This window comes from Aquarana catesbeiana, linkage group LG03 (genome assembly GCF_042186555.1).
Source record: "Aquarana catesbeiana isolate 2022-GZ linkage group LG03, ASM4218655v1, whole genome shotgun sequence".
Classification (NCBI taxonomy): domain Eukaryota; kingdom Metazoa; phylum Chordata; class Amphibia; order Anura; family Ranidae; genus Aquarana; species Aquarana catesbeiana.
The window spans coordinates 686,083,404-686,105,179 of NC_133326.1; the positions used below are offsets into that span (position 1 = coordinate 686,083,404).

General features: G+C 46.4%; 1 protein-coding gene across 1 annotated transcript; it reads left to right on the forward strand.

Annotated features, from left to right (window-relative positions):
- The first annotated feature begins 832 nt into the window (after positions 1-832).
- LOC141133551 (zona pellucida sperm-binding protein 3-like) lies at positions 833-18,367 on the forward strand. Its single transcript, XM_073623009.1, has 8 exons — positions 833-1,318; positions 4,681-4,793; positions 6,127-6,230; positions 6,299-6,476; positions 6,549-6,669; positions 6,763-6,854; positions 10,827-10,966; positions 18,016-18,367. The coding sequence occupies exons 1-8, from the start codon at positions 833-835 to the stop codon at positions 18,243-18,245; spliced, it is 1,464 nt and encodes a 487-aa protein (XP_073479110.1). The 3' UTR covers positions 18,246-18,367.
- Positions 18,368-21,776: the final 3,409 nt, after the last annotated feature.

Here is a 21,776-nt window from a genome sequence, read left to right on the forward strand (position 1 = left end):
GCATGACAAGTCACAGCTCATTGATTTCAATGGCACCCGTTTCCATCGGTGCGACTTAAAGTTCCCGCGACTTTGAAAAGGTTCCTGCACTACTTTGGATCAAAGTTGCATCCAACGTCGCATCAGAGACTGTAACGTTGGATCAAAGCTGCACTCAGTCACATCAAAGTCGCACCCTAAAACACGCATCTTTGTGGTCGCAATAGTGGAAACGTAGCCTTAGACTAGCGCTACACAGGAGACTTTAGAAACCCAATCCTGCCACTAACATGGCTAGGGGTTTACCACTAGGACAAGCAAATGATCACTGAGGCCAGATTTACATTGTTGTGTTGCCCTTCTGAATGGCACCCCAATGAGCTTTTCTTTTTTGGTGCAAACAGAATAGGATGCATTAATGCAAGGAAGGTTGGTGCATGTGTAATAAACACACCACAAATATATAAATGGGTTCTGAAACAAATAGCCCCCTATGGTGTAAGCTACACTAGCAGTATGCAGTAGCATCGTGTAGTGATCAATTGCACATGAGTGAAGAATTGAGCAGTACTCCATGGAGAGCATTTGCTACACCTAGTAATTACTCGCTAGCGATTTTAGCATCAGAACTAAGCTACTGAAATTCTCCAGCCAAATGAGGCGGCTGCCAGCAAGTGTATAACTCTCTCAGCATCAATAGAGTAACCATGTATGTAGTTTAGCTCAGTGCTGAATGAGGCAGTCATTTGGGTGTGGTGATGATTTGCCCCAGCTGGGGTATTACTGGCTGGAAGGAGGGGTATAAAGGGCAGCTCTCTCTTCCTCTCTCATTGTACTTTTGTTTGCTGGCAGGATGGGTCTAGGAGAGAGGAGTTATGGCAGGTGGTTGTTGCTGCTGGGCCTGGTTTATGGGCTGGGGTTTGGAGATGGCTTGAGACACAGACGCCAGTCAGACTGGTGGAGGAATTACCAACGGGTTGTACCTGCCCAGAGCCAGGGCTCTTCCAGAGGGGGTTCTAGAGATGTTTACTGGGGAGGTAATGAGCCTGTATATGGGTTTGGGGCTTCTAGAGGTGGTGCTCAGTGGGGATCACCTGGTGGACGTGCTGGTGGGATGCTCCGCCAGCAGCCCCCAACTGTAAGTTCTAGTTCCCCCATCAGTGTCCAGTGTGAAGAGGACAGTATGGTGGTCAGTGTCATGATGGACTTTTATGGGAATGGAAAGCTAGTTAAACCCTCTGATCTGACCCTGGGAACCCAAGGGTGCAAGCCGAACACTCAAAGTGCTAATGATGTTATCTTCCAGATTAGTCTCCAGGATTGTGGCAACACTGTGCAGGTAATCATTAACCTTAACTCTACCCCCCCCCCCCCTTCTTTATTTTTTTTTTCTCTCTCCCCCCAACTTTCTTGGCTTCAGTAACTAAAACTAAGCTTGTTGCTATGGGTTGGGGGGGGGGGGGGGGGCTCTTGTACTTCTGAGGAGAACCTGGACCTTGTTTACATGTACATGACTGTAACAAAGATGTAGAATGGAAGTAGACACCTGTCATCCTTGCTAAATGTAACTTTTGCTGCTGAAATTTGCTTGGGTATGGGCCAGTACCATGTATGTATGTCACTCTTAGCTGACTGTTTGATAGAAATGGTCTGGCAACACGGGCTCTTTAAAATTTATTTAGACTACTGGTGTAGACCTCTAAACATCCTGAGGCAGCTGCCCTCTTGGATGTTATGTAGGAATGGGTGGAGGCGCTGGGCCAGCAAAGAGTAACTAGACCCTTTTTAGAGGGCTGCAATGTGTAAGGAGGGAGCTGTGCTAGGGAATTAAAATTCTGAAGAAAGAAATGCACTTTTAACTCGGTGTCAGTCTCAAGAACCTTACACCGTTTTTTTTTTTTAAAGAGGACCTGTTACAAAATAAAGGTCCCCTAAAAATGTAATCTCTTGCCTGTTGCTGACATCAACATAATGGCTAGGTGACTAGTCTATGGAATTGGTGATCAATAATGGACGTCTCATGAGTAGGGATGAGCCGAACACCCCCCTGTTCGGTTCGTGCGAACACCGTTAAAGTCTATGGGACACGAACATGAATAATCAAAAGTGCTAATTTTAAAGGCTAATATGCAAGTTATTGTCATAAAAAGTGTTTGGGGACCTGGGTCCTGCCCCAGGGGACATGGATCAATGCAAAAAAAAGTTTTAAAAACGGCCGTTTTTTCAGGAGCAGTGATTTTAATAATGCTTAAAATCAAACAATAAAAGTGTAATATATCTCTTTAAATTTCGTACCTGGGGGGTGTCTATAGTATGCCTGTAAAGGGGCGCATGTTTCCTGTGTTTAGAACAGTCTGACAGCAAAATGACATTTTGAAGGAAAAAACTCATTTAAAACTACCCGCGGCTATTGCATTGCCGACAATACACATAGAAGTTCATTGATAAAAACGGCATGGAAATTCCCCAAAGGGGAACCCCGAACCAAAATTAAAAAAAAAAAAAAAAAAAATGACGTGGGGTTCCCCCTAAATTCCATACCAGGCCCTTTATCCGAGCACGCAACCTGGCAGGCCGCAGGAAAAGAGGGGGGGACGAGAGTGCGGCCCCCCCTCCTGAACCGTACCAGGCCACATGCCCTCAACATTGGGAGGGTGCTTTGGGGTAGCCCCCCAAAACACCTTGTCCCCATGTTGATGAGGACAAGGGCCTCATCCCCACAACCCTGGCCGGTGGTTGTGGGGGTCTGCGGGCGGGGGGCTTATCGGAATCTGGAAGCCCCCTTTAACAAGGGGACCCCCAGATCCCGGCCCCCCCCCCCTGTGTGAAATGGTAAGGGGGTACAAAAGTACCCCTACCATTTCATTAAACTGTCAAAAATGTTAAAAATGACAAGAGACAGTTTTTGACAATTCCTTTATTTAAATACTTCTTCTTTCTTCTAGCTACCTTCATCTTCTGGTTCTTCTGGTTCTTTTTGGCGCGGGGTTCCCCTTAAAATCCATACCAGACCTGAAGGGTTTGGTATGGAATTTAGGGGGAACCCCACTTCATTTTTTTTTTTAATTTTGGCCGGGGTTCCCCTTAATATCCATACCAGACCTGAAGCATCTCCTCCGCGGCGTCTTCTATCTTCTTCTCCTCGGGCCGCTCCGCACCCATGGCATGGGGGGAGGCTCCCGCTCTTTTCTTCTTCATCTTCTTCTCTTCTTCTCTTCTTCATTTTCTTCTCCGGGCCTCTCCTCACACATGCTAGCATGGCGGGAGGCTCCTGCTGTGTGACGGCGCTCCTCGTCTGACAGTTCTTAAATAACAGGGGGCGGGGCCACTCGGTGACCCCGCCCCCTCTGACGCACGGTGACTTGACGGGACTTCCCTGTGACGTCACGGGGAATGCCACAGGGAAGTCCCGTCATGTCCCGTGCGTCAGAGGGGGGCGGGGTCACCAGTTGGCCCCACCCCCCGTTATTTAAGAACTGTCAGACGAGGAGCGCCGTCACACAGCGGGAGCCTCCCTTCATGCCAGCATGGATGCGGAGCGGCCCGGAGAAGAAAATGAAGAAGAAGAGCGGGAGCCTCCCCCCATGCCATGGGTGCGGAGCGGCCCGAGGAGAAGATAAGACGCCGCGGAGGAGATGCTGGACGAGAACGCCGGAGGAAGAGCCAGAAGAACCAGAAGATGAAGGAAGATAGAAGAAAGAAGAAGTATTTAAATAAAGGAATTGTCAAACTGTCTCTTGTCATTTTTAAGATCTTTGACAGTTTTTTAGTGAAATGGCATTTCACACAGGGGGGGGCCGGGATCTGGGGGTCCCCTTGTTAAAGGGGGCTTCCAGATTCCGATAAGCCCCCCGCCCGCAGACCCCTACAACCACCGGCCAGGGTTGTGGGGATGAGGCCCTTGTCCTCATCAACATGGGGACAAGGTGTTTTGGGGGGCTACCCCAAAGCACCCTCCCAATGTTGAGGGCATGTGGCCTGGTACGGTTCAGGAGGGGGGGGGGCCGCACTCTCGTCCCCCCCCCCCTCTTTTCCTGCGGCCTGCCAGGTTGCGTGCTCGGATAAGGGTCTGGTATGGAATTTAGGGGGAACCCCACGTCATTTTTTTTTTAAATTTTGGTTCGGGGTTCCCCTTTGGGGAATTCCCATGCCGTTTTTATCAATGAACTTCTATGTGTATTGTCGGCAATGCAATAGCCGTGGGTAGTTTTAAATGAGTTTTTTCCTTCAAAATGTCATTTTGCTGTCAGACTGTTCTAAACACAGGAAACATGCGCCCCTTTACAGGCATACTATAGACACCCCCCAGGTACGAAATTTAAAGGGATATTACACTTTTATTGTTTGACTTTAAGCATTATTAAAATCACTGCTCCTGAAAAAAACGGCCGTTTTTAAAACTTTTTTTTGCATTGATCCATGTCCCCTGGGGCAGGACCTGGGTCCCCAAACACTTTTTATGACAATAACTTGCATATTAGCCTTTAAAATTAGCACTTTTGATTTCTCCCATAGACTTTTAAAGGGTGTTCCGCGGCATTCGAATTTGCCGCGAACACCCCAAATTGTTCGCTGTTCGGCGAACTTGCGAACAGCCAATGTTCGAGTCGAACATGAGTTCGACTCGAACTCGAAGCTCATCCCTACTCATGAGTAGTGCTGCTTCAGTGTTTTTGTAATGTTCTGCTCTTATCTACACAGATGGTTCAAGACTGGGTGATCTATGCTACCAACCTGACCTACAGACCAACCTCCTCCATTCCAATCATTAGAACCAACTCAGCTGTGGTCCCCATAATGTGCTACTATTACCGGTGAGTCTACACTAGGGGTGATGCAGGTTCTAACAATGCATTTTAACTAATCGCTCTAGACAAACCTTTTACCAGGGAACAGTATACTGGTCAGGTTTTTGCTTCTGTCCCATTCGAGATTTCCCTTCACATCCTGTTCTGTAGGCACAATGGAGTGTGAATCTGTCCAGTGACTTGTCCCAAACAAGTGAGTCCATTGGAATAACCTATGCCTCTTGGTCACTGTAGAATTTTTTACTTTCTCCCTTGCATTCAGTCTGGTGGTCACCAATCTTCTTGAGGTACAGACAGCAAAAACTTGATTCGCTCTAAGCCTTCTACTCTATCAAACATATGCCTGGCTCCTTTTTCAGCTGTGTGCCTTAAAGTTTAAATGGCAGCACCCCACAAAAATGCTGCAAGCAGTGCACCAAAATTCAATGTTTGGCTGGGTTGTTTTGACTGTAATGGGCCCTAAAGTCTTTGCTTGTAGTTACACCTGAACTACACATTTATCATGGTGTCTTTGGGGGCAATCTTGAGTCAGGCAGTCTATCATGACCCTGGGTTTTTTTTTTGCATGTGGCTTGAGTAGGGACAAGTCACCTGTCTCGGTGCTTGGCGTCAGGGAATGGTTTCAGACAATTGGACAAAGTGCAGGGACACCCCATTCATAATGCGCAGCCCAAACCCCCCCCCCCCCCACCACTCGGGTATGGCCAGGCCGAATTCAGCCCTAGAGACAAATGCTAGTAGCACACCTGGGACCTACAGCTACTACTTGCTGTACATCGGTTAGCGTTCCTGGTTGGGTTGTCTTCCTTGCAGGCCTGTTGTGCAATACTGAACTTAAATTTCAATACAGTTCGGTGTACTGCCGCTGCACCTACCACAAGTCTCCTCATAGCTTTAGACCCCATGGTACTGATTATGTTCAGTTGTCCATCTGGAATCTATCCACAAGTTCCCTGTTGCAAGAGGGATCTTGTCAATACTACTCTGAACCTAGATCTTAAGGTAATCTGGGATCAAATATGATGGCTGCTATTGCTCACTTTAATGTGGAGGCATGGGCTTTAGGGATGTTGTAGTGACTCTGGCATCAACATCTTGTGAGTTGCTGCCCAGCAAAAGCCAGTCTTGACTTCCATCCTTCATGCTAACAGTAACTTGCTGGATTGTCATTTATCATGAGGACAATCTGCAACCAACAAGATGGTGATGGCAGCTACAATACTGCTGTTCTAATTTTTTTAGAAGTAGCACTTGCCATTAAAATGGTTAATATGGATCTCTGAAAGTTAACATGATTGCACTTCTAGCTCATTACTGACCCTGGATTCTGTCTGTATAGGCATGCCAATGTGAGCAGCAAGGCCATTGAGCCAACATGGGTTCCATTCAGCAGCACAGTGTCCTTAGAAGAGAGGCTGTCCTTCTCCTTGAGGCTAATGACTGGTGAGTTGTGTAAAGATTAGGAGGTGGGTGTTAGAACTTTGCAATCTAATCCCCTGTTTTGTCTATAGAGAATTGGAGTGGCCCTAGAAGTTCTCCCATCTATCAGCTTGGCGACATCCTCTACATAGAGGCCTCTGTGGATACTCAGAACCATGTTGGACTGATCCTGTTTATTGACCAATGTGTGGCCACCATATCGCCTGACCCCACCTCTGCTCCTAGTTATGACATCATTGCAAACAATGGGTATGTTCTTCCAGGGCTGGTTAGGGGAAGGGTTGCTATAATAAACCTACTCTAACTGACCATTCTCTATAGGTGTCTAATAGATGGAATGCAAGATGACTCCTCTTCAGCCTTCATCACTCCAAGGGTTGAGCCAGACAAACTACAGTTCACAGTGGATGCTTTCCGATTCCTAGGAAACGATGCCTCTCTGGTGAGTACAAGTTGAATTGTTGCAACAGATAAGTGCCTTGTAAGAACCAATAAAACTAATTACTTCCAATACATTCACTACTTCCCAATTCAGATCTACATAACCTGTTACCTGAGAGCTGCTTCAACCACCCAGGTCCCTGATGCCATGAACAAGGCCTGTTCCTATAGCAAAGCCACAAAAAGGTGAGATGGTAATTAAAGGGTCTGTGGTTCCATGTATTACTGCATGTTCCCATGGCAATTGTGCCTAACAAATGTGTAATGGCGACCAACGTCTGCAAAAGATCTGGATCTAGCGACCAGAAACTGGTAAACCAATGGGAGATTTTTTTCAGAGATAAGTGTAAAATGATGTACAGGCCCCCTCCTGTCTCATGGTCTTTCCCATACTATGAACACTGATTTCTGGCTGTTGGGTATAACTATGGAGGTTTCTTGAGAGCCCTCAGTGTCCGGATGATCTATTATGGGTATGGTCACCATGGTGCCATGCATCTGTCTGCTGGGACCAGACACCTTGGTGTCTGCAAGTTTCCAGTAAGGGTATTAGAGCCGCCCCTTTAAGATGAGCTGTGCTGGCACCTAATCTTGCTTTCTGGAACTAGCGTAGTAAAGTGTCTATTTGGTACCCGGCAAGTCAATACTGGAAATTTTTTACAAAAACAAATCTTAAATTTGAAGCCAGCTGTGACTTGCAGATAATTGCCTATGCACCCACCTCTGTGGGTTGGTTAAGAGGTGATGTCTCTACAATATATGTAGAAAGGAGAATCTCTGGGCAGGCTGCTAAACATCTACTGAGAACTTGCACTGCATTGATGCATTCACACAATTTCACAGTAACCATGAGATAAAAAGTTCAGTAATAATCCTATTTTTCAAATCTATGTACACTACAAACTGATTGAATCTGTTCTGATATAACTGTTTTACTAACCTGACCGCTTATTCTCAATGGGAAACCCCTTCATCTGCCAGGACAGCTACTTGAGAGATTGGCTCCATCTTCTACAGAAAGCACAAGCCAGACACAATTTAAAAGGTCCCTCCCTCTCCTCTGACCCTGTCTTGTTTCCAGACCTCCAGGAGCATGCACCGTTGTGTTTCTTTTTTCTTTCTTTAGGTCTGGTGACTGTGGTTAGCGGACCCCCCCCCCCCCCCCCCCTGTTCAGAAATACTCAGACCAGTTGTGGCCATGTCTGCAGTCTGAAAATGGCCCCCTCTTCTTTTTTTGTGGTTGCTTGCCTTTGTGAAGTCATTTGCAACAGTCCCCCCCCCCCCCCCCCCCCCCCAGCATGCTTGTACGGCATCTGAGTACCAGGAGGAATGCTTCCTCATGTATTTCTCCTTTGAGGTATACCAAGATGTTTTGGATGACGCACTTCCGGTGACGCAGTGAGATGGCATCAGAACTGGCATGATGCACTTCCGGTTGCCGAGTCTTTCATTTAAAGGACCAGCTCGGTTTGTGACACCGCGGGGCATGTGCTGCTAGGATTACAGCATGACAGGTGGACAGCGTTCAGCAGCTACAGATCGCTCTCCTGTCTGGCTCAAGTCCTCCTCGTTATGGATCCTGAGGATGGAGCACATGCTCAAACTGACCCAGCGATTGCATTCCAGGTCCCTACAGGCATTTCTTCTGCGTTGTTGGGATCGCAGAAAAGCCTCTTTGAACTACAGCTTCCAGGAGACGATTCTCTATCTCGATCCTGGTGGCACCGGCTGGAACATCTGCAGGTAGGCAAGGCTTGGGACTAGCATTCCCCTATAAAGATTACCAAATGCCAGCTTGTAGGGTTGGGGAGCTCACTCAGAAGACTGGCAGGCTCAGGGAGCCTGGTGGCCAAAGGAGCAATCTTCAAACTTCAGGGAGCTGTTAGCAGTAGGATAGGCTTTAGTGGCTTCGAAAACAAAGGTTGGTGCGAGGGACCTGTGGCATTGTCTTGAGAAACTGAGTGGCTTACCGCAACAAACGGGGGTACTCACAGACACGCTGCTAGTATTAAATCAGGAGATGCTTTCCTGGGCGGAGGACAGTGTCGTCCCCCCCCCCCCCCCCCCCCCCATCGGGGCGGTCCACATCAGCGGGACGACAAATGTGCTGGCAGATTATCTGAGCAGTGTATTGGCTCCAGCATTTGGGAGCTGAACCAGGAAACCTTCTGGGATTTGTAAGGTGGGGGATGCCCAAAGTGGATCTGTTTGCTTCCAGCTTACTTTTCCCTGGAGAGAGAAGGTAGAGGGATGGATGCGCGCTCTCTCTCTCCAGTGGAATTTTTCCCTAGCCTACGCCTTGCCTCAATTTCTGCTATTGCCTCTGGTAGTCTGGAAAATTGTGCAGGAACAAGCATAGGTAATTCTGATTGCTCTGTGTTGGCCCAGGAGGAGTTGGTTCACTGCACTGAGCGCTTTCTATAGAGTCCCCCTGGCCTCTGCCAGAGAAGGGACCTTCTCTGCCAGGGACCAGTGCTCCATCCAAGCCCTCATATTTACCGTTTGACAGCTTGGAGACCAAGCGGCACATCCTACAATTAAAAGGATGTTCAGTTAGGGTTATTGAGACCATTCTAGACGGCCATAAATTTGGACACAAGGAAGATTTATGGTTAAGTTTGGAAGACCTTTGTAGCCTGGCAAAAGTGCTAGAGTGGACTCGTGTGTGTGTGTGTGTGTGGGTTTTTTTTTTTTTTTTCTTTTTTTTTTTTTCTCAGAAAGGGGCTTGCACTGTCACTAGTGTCTGCACTCTTGGGGTTCAAGTTGCTGTTCTGTCTCTGTTCATGGAAAAAAGATTAACAGATTCCTCTCAGCTAGGGCTAGACTTACACCTAGAGTTGTTAAGCAGGTTCCCCCCCTGGGATTTGTCATTGGTATTGAATGCCCTTACCAGAGCCACTTCATGAGGCCTCTGAAATTAGTTACTTCACAGATTGCTTTTCTTTTGGCCATAACTTCTGGGAGAAGGATTTCTGATTTTAGAATCTCCTCCTTGCGTAAAGATCCTTTCCTAAGAATTTTAGACAACCGGATAGTAATTAGGCCTGACCCTTTGTATTTACCCAAAGTTTCATCTGAGTTTCACAGATCCCAGGAATTCAGGGGAGGAAAGATTTAGTTTCTTAGATGTGAGGAGATGTCTTCTGCATTATTTAGAAGTATCTAGTGAGTTTAGAAAAGCTTCCTAATTACTGATTTCTTTTAGTGGCCCCAAAAAAGGGTTCCATTGCCAGATGGATTAGAGAAGCTATTTGTGAAGCCTACAGATCTTCAGGGTGATCCCTCCTTCTAGAGTTAGGGCTCACTCTACTAGATCTCTAGCTGCATCTTGGAAGATATTTTCAAAACTGCTGTCTGGTCCTCTTCTCATGCATTAGAGTCCAGATGCTCTCCAGCTAGGACCTCTCCTTTTTGGAAGGAAAGTGTTTCAGGCTGTCATCCCTCCCTAAAGTATAGAGTCTTGCTTATCCCCTCGTACCTGTCCTGGAAGAGGGGGGGGGGGGAGCCTGTTGCACTTACCGGTAATAGTATTTCCATGAATCTTCCAGGACAGAGTCTATAGTCCCACCATATTCATTCACTGGTCCCCTTAATTTAACATGGTGGTGTTAGTGAGTTTCTAATATTCCTCTTCCAAGTTCACTTTTGGTGGAGGTTTACTTGATCTTCATACTGAGAGGCCTTTTAAATGTCTGGTTTCCTGTAGAAGGCAGAGACAATCATTTCTTGTAGCTGTCCTGGGAGATTCATTTTTGTAAATCTTAGATCTTAACTTCCAGCAAGAATAAGTCCTTGCCTTTTTTAATGAGCACCTGTCATTTCAGATCATTCATGGCAGTGCCTGTTAGTGGGCATCCACTCACCTGCTGCCACCACGTCCCTCAACTGGTGCTGCCGCATCACCAGCTGTCCCATTAAAGTGAATGGGACTGTCAGTGAGTCAACAGAGGGTCATAAGTCCCTGCCGGACAGATGACAGTTGCTCTTTAAAAATTATGATTTAAGTCAAGCCTTTTTACTAGTTTTAAAATTACTTGATTTAAATCAAATCCACCCTGTAAAGGATTGAGATCTACTCTATTGTAGGCTGTGTATAGGCCTATAATCTCCAATAGAAGCATGTCTTCAGCAGTGTTCTGACATTACTGTCTTCTCTAGTTGGTCCACAGTTGAGGGCCCCAGCAGTATCTGCCAGTGTTGTGGTACAGGCACCTGCAGCAACCCTACTGGCCTCCTTTCAGGAGGAAGGAACCGATTTGGAAGACCAAGAGCATTTGGGAAGAGGGAAGCCTTGGATGGTGAGTTGTGGGGGGGGGGGGGGGTTCTTGCAGCTGCTATATAAAGTAATGGCATGGCAGTAGGTGAGATTTTCATGTAAAATGGACTTCAATGAGCACATTGCAATGTAATTTTGATAAGACTTTTCACATTTTGGGTATTTGCTCTAAAAGGTTCAAGATGAACCAGTTGAGGGGGTAGATATCTGCTAGCTAACCAACAAAAGGGCAGATTGGCTACTAGATTACTCTGCTTGTACACCTTGTAAAACATTAATTTTAAAATAGAAATGAAAGGCAAGACATATATATAAATTTTTTTTTTTTTTTTTTTTTGTGATCACATTTCCTCAGCTGCATAAGAGCTTAAAGTGAGAAACATCACACTGATCTTCCCTGTGTGGGTGGGTGGTCATGACAAGTCCTCATTGGATAACACTGATTTCCCAGCATAGCTAGGGAATGCACCATGGTGTGCCCTGCTTGGTGTGGTCAGTTTTTAATGGGAAAGTAAAGGGACTGGCAGGTACACTAATGCCCCGTACACACGGTCGGATTTTCCGACGGAAAACGTGTGATAGAACCTTGTTGTCGGAAATTCCTACCGTGTGTAGGCTCCATCACACATTTTCCTACACAAGTTTGAGAGCAGGATATAAAACTTTCCGACAACAAAATCCGTTGTCGGAAATTCCGATTGTGTGTACACAAATCCGACGGACAAAGTGCCACGCATGCTCAGAATAAAGAGAGATGAAAGCTATTGGCCACTGCCCCGTTTTATAGTCCCGACATACGTGTTTTACGTCACCGCGTTCAGAATGATCGGATTTTCCGACAACTTTGTGTGACCGTGTGTATGCAAGACAAGTTTGAGCCAACATCCGTCGGAAAAAATCCTAGGATTTTGTTGCCGGAATGTCCGACCGTGTGTACGGGGCATAAGGCTTTCACACAAGGGAAATAATATGAAGAGCAGGAGACTCTCATATAAGTGCATGGTACAGCAGGCGCATATCAGAAATATAAAATGTTGGTAACAAATGCTTAAATTCCCTTCTGTGTAAAGCACTATATTTCCTCTTGGACAGAGGAAATTCTAGACTTGCCAGCTTTGTGTTCCTTTCCCATAGGAAGACTTGCACTTGAGGTTAGAAAGTGAGGAGGAAATTTTCAATGGATGTCCTGATTACTGACTTCTCTCTTTTTTGCTTACAGGAACTAAAAATCTCAATGGGGTACACCTTTTTGGGGTGGGTCTTGACAAGGCTTTCAAGTAGTTTTTTTTTTTTTTTTTTAAGTTGGAGAATCCTTACAAATGCCCAAATTTCCCTTTTTTAATCAGGACAAGTGAAACAGATTTAAGACATGGGTGACAATATAGGGGTAAGGTTGGGTCCCTGATGAATTTTTTTTTTTTTTTTTTTTTCTCCCTTCGCCTTTCAGGACAGCACCTTGGAGAGAGCGTAGCTCCACCTCTTAGACAGGAAACACTGCGTGACAACGCCCCTTTAAAAAGCAGCTGCTTCCACCATGCCATCAGTTTTTAGTGTTTCCTCCGCCATGGTGGAAGCACTGCTTGGGGAACCAGAGGGGCTGCGCTCTCTCCAAGGAGAGGGTTTTGGCAGGACCTCCACGTTTGGGTACTCAGACCAACCCAGCTCCTTCCCTTACGTGAGGAGGGTGCTCCGGTGTCCCTTCCTTCTCCGGCTCACAGGAGTAATGGTCTGCCGGAAGTTTTCCACCCGGGGTGTTCGGGGGGCCGCGGTTGTGCTCAGTAAGAGCGTCCATGCCAGGCCTCTGCATGGCGGCGCCGAATCCCGGACAGCAGGTGATGTCAGTTCCGGTGGGCGGATACTTCCGGCGGGGCGTAGCAGCGATTGGTTCCTGCTGCTGGAACGCAGGAGGAAGGGGCGGGTCCTCTGGCCGGGACTTCCTTTTGTTTGGCACATGGAGCCTAGTACACAGTGCAGCAGCTGCGGATTGCACTATGGAGACAGCGGAATCGTCAGCAGCAATGGCGGATGCAGGCGCCCAGGTTCCCGGCCAGGCCCAGGTAGGAGAGGTGCGGTGGCACCTCTTTCCTTTTATATCACTGGGTGTTTTATCTTTGATGTGGTTATTCAAAACCTGATGCTGTCTGCTATGGGGTAACAGTTTCCATTAGCAGTTCAGCAAAGGAGTGAGACTCTGGGCACTTAGGGTGTTGGCTGGAGGTACTACTTTTCTCGGAAGCCTTAGTTCTAAAGGACCTGGGTTTTTTCTTGTTTCTCTGTTTCAGAAAGCTACTGCCAAATCAGAGAGAACAGGGAGAAAGTGCCCCTCATGCAAAAATCCTTTAAGGGACTCTTGGCCCAAACCACTGTGCAAATCCTGCATTGTGGATTTAGTAAAAGAAGAATCCTCACAAGAGTGCAAAGAGCTCTTATCTTCTGTGAGGAAGGAGTTAGCAGAGGCCCTAGGGACAGTGCGTTCCCTTGTAAAGCACGGCCAGAGTTCCAGCCAAGAGCAGAGTTCTCACTCCAGTTTCCCTCAGTCCACTTCCAGACAGGTGGAAAGTGAGTCGGAGGAGGAAAGGGAAAGCATTCCACCCTCAACCATTGATTCTGAGGAGGAGGAGGTGGAAGAAGAGTCAAGATCATCTAGATATAAGCTGTCACTTGAGGAGGTGGATGAATTACTCAAGGCAATTTATACTACCCTGGAGATCCAGGAAGAAAAGGCTCAGCTGTCTGTGCATGATAAGATGTACCTGGGGCTGGAGGAAATTAAACACAGGGTGTTCCCTGTGCATAAAGTGTTAACAGACACTATTAAAAAGGAATGGAAGAACCCAGAGAGGACAGTTTTTTTCTAAAACCCTCAAAAGGAGGTTTCCTTTTGAGGAGAATGAGGAACTATTGTGGAATAAAAAACCAAAAATAGACGCTGCCTTTTCTCAAGTATCTAGGAAGACTGATTTAGCTTTTGAGGACATGGGTATTCTCAAAGATGCTATGGATAAGAGGGCAGATGGGCTACTGAAGAAAGCCTGGGACTCATCTCTAGCTAATCTTAAGCCAGCAATGGCGGCTACGGTTGTGGCTAGGAATCTGGAGTGCTGGTTAGAGCAACTTAAAAATCATGTTGTGGCAGGTACCTCCAGAAAAGACTTATTGGAGTCCTTCCCTACCCTGCTTAAGGCAGTAAAATATATGGCAGATGCCTCTGCAGAATCTATCAGGATGTCAGCCAGGTCCTCTGCGCTTGTTAACTCAGCAAGAAGAGCACTCTGGCTAAAGACCTGGTCAGGGGATTCAGCTTCTAAAGTAAAACTGTGCGGAATTCCCTTTTCAGGAGACCTGATGTTTGGGCCAGAACTAGAGACTGTCCTTGACAGGACAGCAGACAAGAAGAAAGCTTTCCCACAGAAGAAGAAAACGGTACAGCAGAGGAAAAATTTTCGTCCTTTTCGACAAACCGATAAGAAAAGGACCACACACAGAAGAGACCCTGGTCTTCTCAGAGAGGAAGAGGTAGAGGTGGGGTACTCTTTAGAACCCCAGAACAAACCCCTAAAAAACAATGACCATCTAGTAGGGGGGAGACTACAGGACTTCTTACCAATCTGGGAAAAAACAACAAAGAGTCCTTTTGTTCTGGGGTTAATCAAAAAGGGTTATCAATTGGAATTCTCACAAAGCCCCCCAAGTCGGTTTTACATCACAAACCTGCCAAAGGATCGGGAAAAGGCTCTGGCCATGAAGTCTCTGTTACAGGAACTGATGCAACAGAAGGTCATTTCCCAGGTTCCGAAAGATCAAGAGGGGAAGGGGTTTTACTACCACATTTTTATGGTCAAAAAGCCATCAGGAAAGTTCCGCCTGATTCTCAATTTAAAGGTTCTAAATCGATCCATAAAATACAAAAAATTCAGGATGGATACGATTTTCTCAGTAAGGAACTTGCTAACCCCCAAATGTCATATGGCTTCCATCGATTTGAGAGATGCCTATCTCCATATACCAATAGCGCCCCCATCACAAAGGTTCCTGCGTCTTGCAGTCAATCTGGGGGGAGGGGAGATTTGGCACCTGCAGTTTCGGGCTCTGCCTTTCGGTCTTTCCTCTTCTCCCAGGGTATTCACAAAAGTGATGGCGGAATCTTTGGAGCCCCTGAGACTGAAGGGGATTTCAATAGTACCCTATTTGGACGATCTGCTACTGTTTGCAGACTCAAGGGGTCAAGTAGAGGTCAACCTACAGACAGTTCAAACACATTTAAGAGGTTTGGGATGGCTTCTCAATCTTCAGAAGTCAAACTTAATTCCATCTCAAAGGGTAAGTTTTCTGGGGTACGAAATAGACTCGATAGAACAGAAAATTTTTCTACCCCAGGAGAAAATAGAGAAGATGCAGTTGACCCTGATAACACTTCAATCCAACGCAGAGATCTCTGTAAGACAAGCCATGTCTGCTCTGGGTCTGTTGACAGCAGCAATTCCTTCGGTACAGTGGGCCAGGTTGCATTCCCGTCCTCTGCAATCGGATATCCTGATGAATTGGTCATACCAGGAACCTCTGGAGAAGAAATTCAACTTGGGGGCAAGAGCAAAAAGGTCTCTCTGGTGGTGGAGGAACCTAGGAAACGTTTCAAAAGGGCTTCCTTGGGTCTTTCCGGTAACCAGAAGGCTGACTACAGATGCCAGCGCCTGGGGATGGGGAGCTCACCTGGAAGAAAAAACGGTTCAGGGAGTTTGGACCAAACCAGAAGCAAGAAGATCTTCAAATTGGAGAGAGTTAAAGGCTGTTCACTTAAGCCTCCTCTCCCTCCAGGAATCTCTAGTGAATCAACATGTCCAAATATTGTCAGACAATATGACGACAGTATTATATTTAACAAAGCAAGGGGGCACAAAAAGCAAAACCCTAATGGGTCTAGCGCATCAGATCCTAAGATGGGCAGAGAACAATGTGGCCTCTCTATCAGCAGTCCATCTAAAGGGGACGGAAAACACCTTAGCAGATCTCCTCAGCAGGAAAGAAATAAGGGAAGCAGAGTGGTCTCAATCAGGAATTATTCGAAAAGATTTCCAAGAGTTGGGGTCATCCCCAAGTGGACCTCTTTGCAAAAGAGGAAAATGCAAAAATACCAGTCTTCTTCTCTCTTCAGAGACAGGATCAAGCTCTCGGAGTAGATGCGTTAGCTCACAAATGGGACTTCCATCTGTCCTACGCTTTTCCCCCGTTCCAACTGATACCAAAGGTGTTAGCCAAATTCAGATTGGAGTCCACGGAGCTAATATTAATAGCTCCTTATTGGCCAAAAAGACCCTGGTTTTCAACCTTGATGAACCTCTCAGTGAAACCTGCTTGGAGATTACCAATCAGGACAGACCTGTTGAGTCAGGGCCGAATTCTCCATCCAGATCCAGCTTACCTCAAACTAACAGCTTGGTTTCTGAAGAACAAATCTTAAGACGGAAGGGTTTATCAGAGGCTTATTTCTACCCTTCTTGCAAGTAGAAAAAAAGTGACGAGAGACATTTACTTTAAAGTCTGGAAGATCTATAATTCTTGGTGTTCCAGTAAAAACTTTGATTTTCGTACCACATTTTCAGTTTTGGAATTTCTTCAAGAGGGATTGGAGAAGGGGTTAGCAGCAAGTACGCTCAAGACGCAGGTAGCTGCTTTATCAGTTGTTTTGGAAAGAACCCTGTCAGGGGAACCTTTAATAATCAGATTTTTTAGGGCAATGGCAAAAGTAAAGCCTAGACCTGTTGTTAGTTTTCCCAAATGGGATTTATCTTTAGTTCTTCAGGGTCTAACTATGGCACCGTTTGAACCCATAGAAGAAGCATCATTACGTTTCTTGACGTTAAAGACTATTTTATTGGTAGCAGTAACTTCCGCACGTAGAATTAGTGAGTTACAAGCCCTTTCAATTAAAGAGCCCTTCATGAGATGTCTACAGGATAGGGTAGTCTTAAGGACGGATCCAGCATTTCTACCAAAGGTGGCTTCAGTTTTTCACCGTACACAGGAAATCATTCTCCCTACTTTTTGTCCTTTACCTTCGGGAGCAGGAGAAGAAGCTTTCCATACCCTTGATGTCAGGAGGTGCCTGCTTAAATATCTGGAAAGAACAAAGGAAATCGGAAAGTCATCCTCACTCTTTGTTTTAATGGAAGGTACTCACAAAGGAGGTAAAGCTTCCAAAAGCACCCTTGGAAGATGGTTAAAGCAGGCCATCAAAGAGGCATACATATCTTTGGGTCTGGAACCTCCGGAAGGGGTATTACCTCATTCTACTCGAGCAGTGGCGGCATCATGGGCAGAAAGGGCTGGGGCATCTCCTGAGCAAATCTGCAAGGCTGCCACATGGTCCAGTTTTTCGACCTTCATAAGGCACTACCGCTTGGATCTACTATCAGCCTCGGACCAATCATTTGGTAGGAAGGTTTTGCAGGCAGTAGTCCCACCCTGAAGTAAGTTTCTCGGTTATCCTCTCCAAGGTGCTGTCCTGAAAGGCGAAGGGAGAAAACCTTAGTTAGACTTACCGGTGACGGTATTTCTACGAGCCTTTCAGGACAGCAGCCTACTTCCCTCCCTTGGTTATCATATGTAAAGTGTAATTATAGGACCTGGTAATTGTCTGATTATATTTTCCAGCATGTCGGAGGATTTCTCGGTAATAACTGATGGCATGGTGGAAGCAGCTGCTTTTTAAAGGGGCGTTGTCACGCAGTGTTTCCTGTCTAAGAGGTGGAGCTACGCTCTCTCCAAGGTGCTGTCCTGAAAGGCTCGTAGAAATACCGTCACCGGTAAGTCTAACTAAGGTTTTTTTATATATTGTGTGTGGCACCAGGCAAGGCTTTCTCTCCTTGTATTAGAACAGGATAGCTTTAAAAGGCTCAGCTGGTGAAAAACCCCAGGGGTTTTAACATTCGTAATCCCTATTCTGTCCACTGTTGCATACAATCTAGGGTCTAATGTGTGGTAACTTTTGGGCACTTGTGCAAAACTGAATTGAGATTACATAGAAATGTGTGTGCACCTTTTTTTTGACTTTTTTATTTTTTCCTTCTACAGAACCCCACACAGGAGAGGGACAAACTGTGACCACTCTGGGACCTCTGCTTGTGATTGGGCCCAAACAAATGGATGTTGCAGCTGCTGTGACAACAGAAGAGTCTGCCCCTGTGGAGCTCTGGGTGTGGGTGGCTGTTGGATGTGTCGGTCTTCTTATTGTCCTTGTATGTGCAATATTCATTGGGAAATCTCTGAAAAAGCCACAGTATGTGCTGTCTGTGCAAAAATAAACAAATGTATACAGATCTGCTTTTGATTACCTTCTGTTTCTCATAGAATTGGGGTTTACTGAAAGACCTTTACCAAATACACATGACCCGTGATAAATACTGGTTAAGGTCAGAAGTTTTTTTTTCCTTTTTTAAAAAAAGAGAAAAAAAAAACTTGAGGGAAATGTTGTTTAACACAAAAGGCTAGAGCCCCAAGGTTACTGGGATATATCAAGGCTAGAATACCAGCAAGTTAAAGCCAACTTGTGTTTGGACCCCCATCCTTTGTGGTCTGGATCCCTGTAAGGGAGACCTTGCCCTCACTACTTACTAGGACAAAAGTGAAGATAGACTGAAATTCCTCTGAATAGCAAGTCTTCATTTTACATTCAAAATCAAATTGGCTGGACTTCTGACCTAACTGCTTGATATGTACAATGTATGCAACCTTGTCTCAGTCCCTAGAGAATCTTCAATGGCTTGTCTGGTTTAAAAAGGATGGAGGACTTTGAGCTGCCCATACATGAAGGAGGGGTTCTCTAGTTGTAGCCCTGTCCCTAGCTTGGCAATGCAGCTCATCTATAAATGCAGTTCAGCAAGCAAACACTAAACCTGTACCAGCAATCACTAAATGGCTGTCTGGATACGGACCGAGACACTGTATCTGGACCCACTTAGGAGTGGCCAGTCTCCATCACCACACACGTGTCCTCTGCCCCCTTCATTCTCCTACCTTAGACAGAGCAGAAAGCAGAGCATGTGTGGGATACACAGCATTGAACAGAGTGCAAGAGTGGGAGCTGCTGGGTTAACTTTTTGTATCATCACCTGGTTAACCCCAGCAGCTCCCACATTCCACTGTCCATAAATGCTCTGCCTCCTGCACTCCATTCAATGCTGTAATAGGCCTCCCACACTCAGTCCAGAAATGCTGCCTCCTGCTCTGTCTAAGGTAGGAGAGAAGGGGGTGGGGGGGGGTAAAATGTGATGAAAAGAGTGGAACTGCTGGGGGTGGGGTAAAATGTAAAGAGGGGCAGGTGAGATGTGGAGGGAGCTGTGTGGGGGTGTTAATGTGAGGAGGGCAGAGCATACTGTTGAGGGAAGGGGGGGGGTGAAGGGGCAAAGGACAGTACTGAGGGGGGTCATATAAAAGGGCCAGCTCTGTTGGGGGGGGGGGGGGGGGGGTGATGTGAAATCAGCAGAGGGCTGTGGTGGTAATTTGGGGGGAGGGTTGAGGACTGCTGTGAATAAAGGTGCTAAGGGGGTTTAGTACACTATTGTAAAGGGTGAGGTGCAGGGGGCTTAACTTCACTATTGTGAAGGGGAAATGGGGGGGGGGGGGGGGTGGGTGGGTGACTGAGGACACTGAATTAAAGGATTGTGATATAGAAAGACAGGGCTTAAAAGCATTTTGTTTTGGACCTCTAGAAGAAAATTTTACCAGTTGGACTTCCATGAATTTTAATTCAATACCCCTGACCCATACCACTGTTTGTAGTGTAGTGCTGCTTGATAGTTTGGCTGCTCCTCAACTCCAAGAACAACCTCTGCCCCTCTGACACACACTAGGTTGAATGAAAGTCATTGTAAGCACAGGAGTATAGATGCCTTTTAACTTGGCTGTGAACAGTACCAGGAAATGGACACGACTAGTTTTTAATTGTGGTAAAATATACCTAGGGGAAAATCCCTAGAGTACAACATTGGGGTTATAGTGTTGGCCAGCACTACAGAGGAGGGGGAACAAAAAGATTTGGGGGTACTGATTGCAAAATGAGAAAATGGTGTGACAAATTCTAGGTTGCATCACTAGATGGATCCCCAGCAGGAGCTTCTGATTCCTCTATATAGATCTTTAGTGAGACCTCAATTAGGAATACTGTGTCCAGTTCTGGATACCTCACTTCCAAAGGTATTGATAAAAGGATGAGTCCAGAGATGTAACAAAAATGGCGACGGGTATAAAACATATCGAAAGCAAATTCAGGAACGTGATATGTACAGTATGGAGGAAAGAAGGGAAAAGGGAGACATGATTGAAACCTTTACATACATCAAGGGGGTGAAAGGTTCAGAAGGGCAGTTTTTCATTTTCTTTTTTTTTTTCCAAGAACATGGGGACATGGCCTTAAACTAACTGGAGGAAAGCTCAAAACTAGTCTTAGAAAGTATTTTACTGAAAGGGTAGTGGATGCTTGGAATAAACTTCCAGCAGAGGTAGTGACAGTCAAACACCAAACATACTAGATAAGGGAAACCAACAGAAGCCTGGCTTCACAGGCAGTTTCCTACTGTGCATGCGCAAGCCACGCTGTGTTTTATGAATGGTCCCAAAGTGTTCTCGGATCTGTGTCCCAGAAGGCTGCAGAGGAAAGGGGGGGGCCAAAGTTCACCAGTGATCTGACCCTGGTTTTGACAAGATTTCTCATTCCCCCCCCCCCCCCCCCCCCCCGAATATTCCATGCAGTGTGGATAAGAATACTGTAACTGGTTAGAGTGCACTCTAAGAGAATGGCTAGGGTATGACCCAATGTCCCCTGAGAGCTACCAGTTAAACTAAGCAATGGGGAAAGGTCTCTAGCAACTGTAAAGGGGCAGTCTTCAGCAAGCTAGAACTGGGGCCCAGTTGTACTGTTGGTGCACATTGGAATAGTCCCTGTCAAGCCTGCAGGCAGCAATAAGGCTACTAGATGGCTGGCTCATTTCTAAAGCGTTCAGTGTCTCTAGCAGCAGATGGCAAATCCCTGCAGCAGCTTGCCATCTGGTCACACAGTGATTAGTTTATTCTGTTCCTGGCCAGATTTAAAGATGCAAATTGTGGTAACGCACTACATGCTTTTCTGTCGCTTCTCCATTGAAGTCTATTGAACCAAAGAAAGCAGTGTTTTCCATTTGGAAAAGTCCTGGACTCTTTCCAAAACCGCAGAGGCACAAAAATGCATTGATGTGAACATGTTCTATAGGAGCCCATGTTAAAAAGTAATGTCCTGCATTTCTGCAAAAATCAGGAAAAAACCCTGAGGTCCATCTAGATCCAGCAATGTTGCAGGAGTGTCTCGGCTGCCCGGGACCCCACTCCCTATTGGTTGAGACAGCAACTGTCAATCCAAGTCAGTGAGCCAATGAGGAAAGAAGGGGCCGAGCCGTGGCTCTGTGTCTGAATGGACACAGGGAGCTGTGGCTCAGCTCTGGTGCCCCCCTATCAAGCTGCTTGCTGTGGGGGGCACTCAACAGGAGGGAGGGTGACCCCGCCCCCCTCTGACATCATGGGGAATGCCACAGGGAAGTCCCCGTTAAGTCCTGTGTGTCAGAGGGGACGGGGTCACCGGGTGGCCCCACCCTCCCTTATTTAATAACAGTCAGAAGACGAGAAGCGTCACACAGCGGAAGCCTCCCATCCAATCATGGATGCGTAGCGGCCCAAGAAGAAGATGAAGAGAAGAAGATGCCGTGGAGGGAGATGCCGGACGAGAACACCGGAGAAAGAAGCAGAGGATCGGAGGAAGAAGAAGATGGAGGAAGAAACTAAAGGAAGATAGAAGAAAGAAGATG

Excerpts from the sequence above, each read along its gene's own strand:
- LOC141133551 (XM_073623009.1), top strand. The coding sequence starts at position 833 with ATGGGTCTAGGAGAGAGGAGTTATGGCAGGTGGTTGTTGCTGCTGGGC. Across the intron at positions 6,231-6,298 it reads CTCCTTGAGGCTAATGACTG|AGAATTGGAGTGGCCCTAGA; the intron begins GTGAGTTGTGTA and ends TTTTGTCTATAG. Across the intron at positions 6,670-6,762 it reads TAGGAAACGATGCCTCTCTG|ATCTACATAACCTGTTACCT; the intron begins GTGAGTACAAGT and ends TTCCCAATTCAG.